At 39.7% G+C, this 10,814-nt stretch overlaps 1 protein-coding gene across 2 annotated transcripts; it reads right to left on the bottom strand.

The window, feature by feature from the left end:
• Window positions 1-1,730: 1,730 nt before the first annotated feature.
• LOC144055230 (fibroblast growth factor 20-like) lies at window positions 1,731-5,933 on the bottom strand. Of its 2 annotated transcripts, none has more exons than XM_077571038.1 (3): window positions 5,224-5,933; window positions 3,713-3,816; window positions 1,731-2,708 (listed from the first exon to the last, which is right to left on the bottom strand). In XM_077571038.1, exons 1-3 carry the CDS (start codon window positions 5,528-5,530, stop codon window positions 2,466-2,468), a joined length of 654 nt encoding a protein of 217 aa, XP_077427164.1. In that variant the 5' UTR covers window positions 5,531-5,933; the 3' UTR covers window positions 1,731-2,465. The 2 variants fall into 2 exon arrangements, with proteins under 2 accessions (XP_077427164.1, XP_077427163.1); XM_077571037.1 differs by having other exon boundaries at window positions 1,731-2,711; window positions 5,224-5,927.
• Between the last annotated feature and the right edge of the window lie 4,881 nt (window positions 5,934-10,814).

The following is a 10,814-nucleotide window of genomic DNA, read 5'->3' on the forward strand; positions in this document are numbered from 1 at the left end:
TCTCTCTTGAAAAAAAGAATAACACATTTGTGACATTTTTTGATAAGAAAAAAATAACCCTCCGCTGGATTCCCCACACGTTCAAACTCAAAACTTTTGATTGACTTTGGGACATCATTACTGACACAATCACTCTGTGCTCTCTCTGCTAGCGTGATGTATTCATTGTGAGTTGTTCCAAGAAAAGGGGATGACTCACCTGTAGGTAGGCAGGTGAAGAGAGAAATAAAGGAATGATGAAGGAGAGGATGAAAGACCGCTGCACCGCATCCGGCATACCAGTCATTTGTTAATTGTTGTGAATGTCAGTGGAAGTGCAAACTGTCTCTTCACACTGATGACTTCATGTTGAGTTTCTGCTTTTTCCTCAATGCCTCCATCAGCATCTATTTGGCTTCAATGAGCCATACCTCTTGCACCTGATGCCAACCTTCATTTTGACGTACTGTTTAAAGGGTACGTTTATCGTACATCAAATAGCAATCCCTTTATTTCCAATATAAAACATGGTTGCAGTTGAAATGTGTGCCTGATGTTTGTTGTCACCATGGTACCCAACTGCGCAGATTGCTGAAACTAAATAATACAAAATAAAAGCACAGCATGGAATCGATTACTGTTTTATTGAAACATCTACCAGTATTTCAAGTGACCTTTATCAAGGCGACCATAAAATTGGGCCTCTGCCCTTATGAATATAGACGCCTCCTCTAATCATAAAATCTAGGAGAAAATAGAAGCAATGTCAACAATCCCATTTTGTTTTATGTAAATCACATTGACGTCCCTTTAAAAATGCTTAAATGTTTCTGAAATTTCATTAGGACTTTAACTGTACTGTTTAGTGTCAGCCACTGGAATCGGTAGTCAATAAATTTAGATTTTTTTTTCTCTTTTTGTTTAAAAAAAGCTAGCAAGCTATCATGTTGATATCTCCTTCACAATATCAAGGTTATAAACTCCATGACCTATGATGTGTTTAGCCTCTGTATGTCCTGCATCTACTCAGCTTGCCTATTTCCAACTGTAAAATAGCACCTCAAATTTCCTGACCTAAACATTAAATGGGAAGTCAACGCCAAAATATTCTTTACGATTATGTTCTATGCGCCGTCACTACTCTAAACACGGCATTCTGATAACTATTGCGTTTATGGAATATGAATTAAGCAGCAGATTCCACCTGTTTTAACTATCTCAGTAGGCGGCCATTTTGCCACTTATTGTCAAATAAAAATGACATCACAGTTGCTCAGGGCTCAGGTAACAATCAATCACAGGTCACCTGTTTTTTCAGTTTGCTTATGTGACATTCGCAAGCTGAGCCATGCTCGGTCATTATCTGAACCCTGTGCAACTGTGATGTAATTTTCAGTTTACAGGCTACAGCAAGTGGCAAAATGGCCGCCCCCTGAAAAACAGGTGGTTTCTCTGTTATATTTTTATTTTAATCTGGAGAACAAAAAGGCCATTTGTTGTTTGGGGAGATAAAAAAGAATCTACCAAATTTAAAGATCTCTACACTTTTCAGGAAAAAAACATTTTTTTCCCCCCAGACAGATGCTTTCCATTCCAACAATAGACATTTAGGTATAAGTATGCATAAATGATGACACACAAATTAAACTGGCAGAAAAAGATCTTGTTTTATTTTGATTCATACCTGTAAAAATATATTCTTAAAATAAATAAATATAGGAAATAAATATACTGTTTCTCCCATGATTTAGAGCCTCATAAATAAGAATACAATCTGTTTACAGGTATGTAAATTCTTTATGTCCAATCTGTGCTCATTGTCTGACTGCAATCAGCAAGTAGAGCAGTACAATTCCTTCACCGGGTCGTACCATGAGAGTTCAGAGCAGGACACTGCCACCACAAAGGAAGACCATACAAATTTGCTTGTCTTCTCTGTCTTATTCCTCATTCTCATTATCAGTGCATCAGCAATTAGGACCTTTCAGATGGCTTTAGCTCCCTTCTACAGCACAAACATGGCTGCTTTCCAGTGCATAAAACTACCCTTTTTTGTAAACCAGCCATACCGTAGAGCGGGCGATACGTTTAGTTTTTAAGTGGTTTACTTTGCAGCCTCAGTAATGTATAGCATGAAAGAAAGGATCCTGCAATGAAACAGAAAAGCAGCAACAACAACAAAAATCGGATGTGCTCGCTCGCTTAAGGAAAATCCATCATAACTGCATATGCCAATAATATTATAATATATAGTGGTTCTGTTTCTGTTGCATTATCCCAAACATTTCCTGGTGCTTTTCTGTCAAACTCCCTTGCAAAGTGGTTGATAGAGTGTCGCTATCCTTCCATCATACCAGCAATTGGGAATCTGGTTCTGGTGCATTTCTTTCGATCCCTTTTGAATCAAACATTCGCCTCAGAAGAAGAGGTGACATATTAGATGCACATGATCACTTGTTCGGTTTGTGGCCCACATTGGTTAGGCCTCAGCTCTGTCCAAGTATATCCCTGTACAGTTCTGGTACTCTGTCTGGATCTACCGGCCTCGGTAGGAAGTGCGTGAACCTCTGATGTCGCCTTGATCGTGTCCCATCCCGCGATGTACCGTCTTTGTTCAAAGCAACAAAGTAAAATGCTCCTTTTTCTCCATGTCTGTAGATGTTGGATGAGTAGGTGTTGTACCAGTTCTCTTCAAATTGCTCCCGAAAAACACTTTCTGCTGAGAGCTTCTGCTGCAAAACCAAAGAGAACTAAGGTCAACAGACTAGAATGTGACAACAGTTGGTAAATGAGCAGTGGCAGCTTATCAATGGGGAATGCTAGGGCGCCCCTCTCGTGCCCACCTGAGCCATCTTGAAAAGCACAAAAACTAAATAATGAAAATCAAATGTTATAATAGAATTAGAAATACTTCTGAACATCTGTATGAATTGACGTTAAAGCCGACGTAATTTCCTCTCCGGCTATGGCTAATCTGAGTGACTCCTGCCTATGATGGAACTATGCCCCATCCAATATGGCTGCCATGTACAATAACGCTTGGCCAGGCTTCAACATTGTTTCTAGTTTTGTCTTCATAACTCAGAGAGGTCACTTCAACGTATTTCCAGAGTAGAACGTAGAGCTCGGGCCGCATGGATAAGAACAGGTATGGTGGATTTATGGACTTAATCATAGGATCCGCAACAAAATTACAGACAGGCTTAAGTGAAGACTACAATTGTCGCTCTTGTCAGCTGTCTTAAGAAAGGCATTGGCCGGGAATTTTTGATCGTGATAATGTGACAAGTTCCTTTAGGTCTATGTGAAGGGCGATGATTTATGAGTTGCGAGTAACTTTGTGTTTATTTTGGGCTTCTTTTGTTTCAATTAAAATGTAATGTAATAATAATTCCGTTAAATTGCAACTCAACTTTATTTATACAGCACTGCACACACAAATTAAACTGGCAGAAAAAGATCTTGTTTTATTTTGATTCATACCTGTACAAATATATTCTTAAAATAAATAAATATAGGAAATAAATATACTGTTTCTCGTATATTTTAGTATATTCTGTAGCAACGCCAGCTGTAGGAAATTGCTGTACATAAATGATAAAAGACAATAATTAAACTAATAATCATACAAATTCAAATATAATCTACAAATTCAAATATGCAAACGCTCCCTTGACGTAAAACATACAAGAGGTGGAGTTGTATTCCTCCTTATTGAATAAAATATACTCACCGATCCATACAGTTCTCCTTTGCTGTTCATGGAGAGGTAAAGGCCACTGTCCACACCTCGAATGCTCACCAGCCCCACAGCCAGACTGATAAACTCCAAAATACCTGTGCACATGTTACAACACATTAAAACACAGAACTCTTCATCTGGAAAAATCAAAACGTAATTTTACGGTTCATATTGCCAACCTACTCGATTCATTTCCTCACAAGTTGTTCGCTAAGCTAAAATGAAACTCTCCAAGCTAAGTTACAGTAACTTGAATATGGATGTGAGAAGTGAGGTTAGATGTCTGGAATGGCCTCTGGCATGGAGTCACATTTGGATCTCAGGGGGAATGAATCAAGAGCCAGAAGAGTTACTACCTCAGAGCTGCAAAATAAATCTTTAAGCGGCCTACTTTGATGTGTATGATAAAGCTTTTGATCATCTTTATAACCCAAGACATAATGAAAATCTTTCAATCTATGTGCAAACAAAACGCCCACGTGTACATTCTCAGCATATAAAGTACATTTTGTACCATTGACACTTGGCTTTTAAAGCTTGCAAACATTTGTGTATTTTGCCTTATTCAAACGGTTTGTAGTCAGCCTTATGTGATACAAATGGACTCTTATGGAACTCCATTACTGACCGTGTAGCTCAATATACTGCAGCAGCTGTCATCGCAGTAGTTAAAAAGTATTATAAGTACTTCAATATACCATGGATGATATATGTATCAGTAATAGCCTGACTGTTTACATCATTATAAACAATTACATAATCTAAAACGATTCAATGCTGCATCAAAATATTTCCTTTGAGAATTGAGAAGATAACAATGCTGTTTTGAGTGACTTTGCAAGGAAGCTATTCATTTAACAATATGGTTATTGTTGGGCAGTACGGTGGCCGAGTGTTTAGCACATCCGCCTCACATCTTGTGTGGAGTTTGTGTGTTCTTCTTGTGCCTGTGCGGGTTTCCTCTGGTTACTACAGGTTCATTGAAGCCGCTACAAATTGTCTAAGTAAATGGTTGCTGTACCCCGCCTCTCGGCTCAGGCTCACTCGTGACCCTAATGAGGATAAAGTGGTATAGAAAGTGGATTGATGGATGCTTGCGTTGGTGTACTACACTGCATCCTACTAAAAGCAGTTTTATCCTTACGCCAAACTTAATTGTGATGCTTATGGGTTGGCAGTTGTTAGCTGTAAGGACTTGGGTTTTTTGAATTAGAGAGTTCAAGTCTTGCACTTGGACGTAATATAAAATTGGCAACTAAATTGCTGTAGAGATGATAATCGAGACATGTTGATCTTGACATATCTCATGCATGCCTGCATATGAGTGATTTTGTGTGTGAGGCATGCAACACAATACAACTGAGTTGAACTTACACCCCCCCCCCCCCCCCCCCGCCCCACCCTCGAGATTTTACAATCAGTATAAAAATGTGAAAAATTCCCGCGGAAATTTTGAATGGGACTGCTGATAAAAATAAAGCATAAAAAATGACATTCCGCACCGAATCTGCTGTGGTCCTCTCTGGTACCGCGCACGGTACCATCGGGGTGGATCTCCAGGTGGAAGCCGGTCCTGCAGTAGAGCTGCCGCCGCCTCAGAATCCCCTTCAGGTGGCTGAGGTCCGCTAAGCTCCGGGAAAGGCGTTCCGACGACATCAGGTGCTCCTGCTGCCGTTGCCGCATGAGTCCGCTCACCGTGTTGTATTCCACAGCGCCCGCCGGGGTGAGAAGGAAATGAGCGCCACCCGCGGATCCAAAGCTGTCCAGAAATCCGTTGAAGAGCCCAACCTCAGCTGCTGCTGCCCCCATCACAGTGAGAACAAACCGATCCGGTTTACAAGACCCGAAGTGGAGATCCGTAGAGCTTCTTGGAGGAAATAGTAAAAGTTGCAGCGCAGTTAATCAGCACCTCGTGGAGTGGATGTACAGAGACATCGCGTTTTGCACAACCGTGTCCGGTCTCCTCTGCGCTGCAATTTATCAGCGCATCATCATCACAGCAGTGCGCTGCCTCTCCTTGGGATACAGTAGGCTACTCCTCTTTGCTCCGATGCACGTTAGAGGGTTTTCTCTCTCTCTCTCTCTCTCTCTCTCTCTCTCTCTCTTTTCCTCTTCCTCCTCCTTACTTTTTATTTATGCACTTGTCTCCTGCTCTAGCGACAGAATGGAAAGCACAAGAGGCAGCAGCCGCTCACGCCTATATACTCTGGGTAGACACTCGCCCCGAGTGATCTTTTATGCAAATGAGCCTTGATCTCCTCCTTTCTTGCGCATTTCTGCACTTCCCCTCAAAGACAGCCCATTCACCCCACAGCACTCTCCTCTTCTCTCTGCGCACTTTCACGGCCTTTATGTCATTATGGACTTTAAAATAAATATTAGGCTACTTTAAGGATTTTTTTTGGGGGGGTGGGGGGGGGGTTATCATGCATGGGCATGGCAGGGAATCCCTGTTAGACCAATCAAGCGTTTGTGCACTTACCCGAGTGCATGCAGCGCCAGCAACCTTAGTGTGAAAAATAAACATTGCGAGAAAGTGTGCGCGTGCCAAACAGCATGAAAGTGATTTTTGCGATTACCCTAAATGCTTTACAGCCCCATAGGCACAGCGTTACACGCCCCCAAATAGAAATGGATCAGGTGCACCGTGCAGCAACAAGGAGAAGGAAAGCCCCTGTTTGCGTAATTTTCGCAGACGGCTGCTGATTTATTGCCCCCGCGTTTTATGTAAGCCAGCAGCACATTTACGAGGCCCGTACAGGCGCAAACTCACACACACAGCGGCCCGTACACACCTGTGCAAACGACATCACTTGACTGTCAATCCCTTCATTGATCTTTCCGGGGATCTTTGAACAGCGCAGGAGCTCATACATCCTTAATTGTGGTTTTTAATGGCGAATCAAAGACGCAAAGGCTTCAAAGTGCAGAAGATCTTGTAAGAGGATCAGGCAAAAAAAACAAGCAGGAGTGGGGAAATACCTGTTTGAACTGCAGACCTCCAAAATACCCCGACACATGACACTTGGATTTGTAATCCGTGATTTCTTCTTCCTCTTCTTCCTTTTTTTCCTTCTTAAAAAAAAAAATATATATATATATATATATATATATATATATATAGGCCTGTGCTGTCAGAAATAGGGGTTCTGATAGACCTAAAGTGGTGATAATTGAGCTGACATATTGAGCTGAGTGGTTCTCAACATTTGGATTTTTTTTGTCTTCACTCTTCTATAACTCATGCTGTGATGTGAGCCCATTCACAGCTAAGAATGTGAAATTTTAGTATAGTAGTTCTTTTTTTTTACTACAAGTACATCCTCCTTTCCTTCCTTGTGATCCCTGTCAGCTAAATCACACCCAAGAATGAGGGTGTCAAACTCCGTCTAATGCAGGGGCCACTTTCACCCAAATTTGATCTCAAGTGGGCCATGACCAGTATGTCCGTGACCCAATAAGTTATAACTAGCAACAGATCAAAATGTTCCTGTTTTTTGTGCAAATAATTACAAGCACATTCTGAAAATATTTCCACGTATTATCTTATTGCAGCATAATCGGAAATTTCTGAAGTAAAATTAGTGCAAATTTTTTGCATCAAATCCTGAGTACTGAAACAGCCAAATTTTAGTCATTTAAATGGTCGTCAGTGCACCCTCAATTGGACAAAATTAGCAACAACAGTTAATTTTAGTGAAAAACAAGTTTGTATTCTGCGCTCGTGGGCCACATTGGACCCTCTGACGGACCGGTTCTGCCCCGCAGGCCGTAGGTTTGACACTGCTGCTTCAAATAATTTCACCAGTGGCCGATACCCGGTCTAAAGGCCAATTTTTTATTAATTAATTTTTTTCAGAAGAGGAACAAGATTGATAAGCGTAATTGCAGGCAAGAAAACAAACAATTCATATACAGTAGTCAAATTACTGGGACGCAGTTCTCAAAGCAAAACGTTTTTTTTTTTTATTTCAATGCAAGTGTCTGTAAGGCAATCCAAGAAAATGCAGCAGAAAAAAAATAAAATCGAGTTGACCAAATTCAGCATTGTGATTTCAGCTGTATTTCTGCTTTTACAAAGACAATAATGCTTGACTTTGATTGATTTTTTTGTTGTCATAGTTTGTATATGCTTCATACCGCAAGAAGAGCAATTCATCTATGGTTGCTGACCAAAGCCATCGTAATAGTGCTCAATATGATAGCAGTGCAATTGAACATTAAACCACAATAATGTGATTACTACCATAGAGGCTACAAATGTCATTGTGATTGTTTCAGAATGAGCAAACTTTGTGTAAAAGTGGATAGAGTATAAAAGGTATACCGTGTATATATTTTGAATGTATTATGAAGTAAGCCTACTTTCATTGTATCAGAATGTTTTAAGGAAATATGTACAATAAGTGCAAGTCTCCAGGTCATTTTAGAGCTTTCAGTATTTGAGAGAAGCCTGGCTCACATCCTCAGTAGAAACTGGTCATGCCACCTTTAAGTTAGGTCTACATGTTGCAATGTAGTCACTCCAGCATTGCATGTCTTAAGGCGTCCTGAACTCAGCACAATGCTGGATATTACTATGGCTGTGAGCAATATCATATAACTTTTAATTTAGAACAAATCAGCATCCAGGCTAAAAAAAAACAAAAAAACTCATACATGGTTAATTGCCTTATTTAACACAAATTTTGCATCTTTTCGTCATGAATACTTTCTTCTGTTTGTTGGAAAGTAGTTTTGTCTCAAGCAGGAGCCCAAGTTCCAGCTATATGTTGCATTGATTTTGGTGACCATACACTCACACACACATGCACATACAGCTGCCCTCCCTCCCTCGAGAGTTGCATTGATGAATGACTTGAAGGTCAGGTAGCATGTGCTTTGTGTTTTGCATGCATGTGTGTGGGTGTGTGTCCATACGTGTGTGTGCGCCGCTTTGATCAATAAGCAGATCATTTTGTACTCATGTCTATTTCTCTAGATAGACGAAAAGGGCTCTTATTTTATGTGTGTTTGTGTGTTTTTAAATTGAAAACACCAGACACAAAGTGTATATATGTATGATGTGCTTCTTGCTTTCCCTTGATTCATCAGTATTTATGACCACAAAATAACTCTACCCCACCCCAAAGGATCGATCAGCATCGCCCCCAGGCTGATCAGGTCCTGATATATTAGATATTGATCTGGTCACAATGAAGACGTCAACGACAATGGCACATGAGGTGCAAAGTGAAGCGTTCCCATGGTCATGTGACTCTACCCTAGATGATTGTTTGGTTTAATGCTTCCTTAATGGCATGGGGCAGAGCGAAGCCAACCATGTAGGAACTATTTATGGATGTAGGAGGTGCATGGAGGAGGCCCCCGGGGTAACAGCCCCCCCTCATCCCAACCTGGACCCTCCTACACATTGAATCGGATGGCTGGATGAAGTAATAATTAAATAGCCTAAAGGTTAATGTACACTGTTGTCAGATTGGTCTGGCTGAACTCTAGCCTGGAAAAGTTAGTCACAATATCTGCAATATAAAGTCAATATCATTATTTTTCAATGTACAAGATGTGATTGTATCACCCTCCCCCCATCTCATTATTAAGCATCATTTTTTATTTTCCCTTCTTTTAGGGTCACTGGGTTGGGGCGGTTTGAAATAAGCTATTAAATGCTGTTCACACATGCCAGGAATACAGAACCATTCCCATCAAACCTTACTATGACCAGTCACCACCAGTCTTATGAATGCAAAGATAATTAACACTGCAAAGTCTTAAAAAAAAAATTAATTAATTTGGATTTAAAAAAAAAACTGTTGGTAAAGTGTTTGATCCAATATGATATTGGGTTAAAATTGAGTTGTGGTTTAGGTGAAACTTCGCCTTTATTCTTTGACTTTCAAAGACATGAGAAAACCTCATCAAGCCAGTAGTACAACACATGACTTTAGTGATATTGGTTTCATAGATCCTCTCCAATTAAAGCTATTAATTAATTTTTTTTACCATGTTCATAAAAAAGACAAAGTTTTGGCTCAAAAACTCAATTAAAAGCAAAACAGAGGAACAGAGAAAGTTCAAAATATATGATGATTAGAATTATCTACATTTGGATAGATGTTACTATAAAGTCTCTTCATAATACAACAAAACTATTACAGATTTATTACAAAAGCAAATGAATAGACATATATAAATATAGTATATACATAGTCCCTATTTCAGTAAATGTCTTGTGCCACCTTCCATAAACCTTGTGGTTTCGTTGATCTGCATATCCAATTTAGTTTCAACAAACCATGCGACAAATCATGCATTTTCTGGAAGAAGACATTTTTTAAGGGGTTATTTAACCTTTTTAATAACCAGTGTACCGATACCCAAACGCAATGCGATAAAAAATGTTGATATAGACTGATTACATGGAACAAATCTGTCATGATCCGTATTTGTTTGGTTTCATATTTGGTTTTGCTTGGTTTCTTTTCTTGTGGTTCATGTCTTTCTCGTTATGGTTTTGTGTCCACCTGTTCTCTTGTGTCAGCCAATCATCTTCCCCAGCCACTTGTGTCTTGTCCAGGTGTCACTCGTCTGGTCAGTTTGCTTGTATTTAGTTCCTGGTTTCTGTGCAGTTCTTGTTGGATCATTTTGTTTGCGGTCACACCTCATCCTGGTTAGTAGTCTTGTCTATATGAGTTTAGTCTGAGTGTTTTTTTTTTTAATCTGTTTTATTTTTGACTTTGTTTTTGATAGTAAGCCTAGTTTAGTTAATTAAACATTTTTGTGAGCACACCTGGCCTCCCTCACTGCTTCATGCATTTGGGTTCATAACCCCCCGCACACCTTGACAAAATCTGCTTTAAAAAAAAAAAACAACTATCAGTATAAACCTGGTAATAGTAACTAACACCCATGGTAACACTTAATTACGATTTTTTTGATTGTAGGAAAAAAATAAAAACTTAGTGCTATAATAACATTCTATTACAAATAAGTCATGCTATGCTGCAAATGCGGCAAATTTGGGCTTGTTGGGGTCAGTGAAGCCAAGAGAAATGCTATGAAATGAAGCTAATACAGTGTTGGGAATAATTTA

Source organism: Vanacampus margaritifer, chromosome 7, assembly GCF_051991255.1.
Source record: "Vanacampus margaritifer isolate UIUO_Vmar chromosome 7, RoL_Vmar_1.0, whole genome shotgun sequence".
In the NCBI taxonomy this organism is placed as follows: Eukaryota; Metazoa; Chordata; class Actinopteri; order Syngnathiformes; family Syngnathidae; genus Vanacampus; species Vanacampus margaritifer.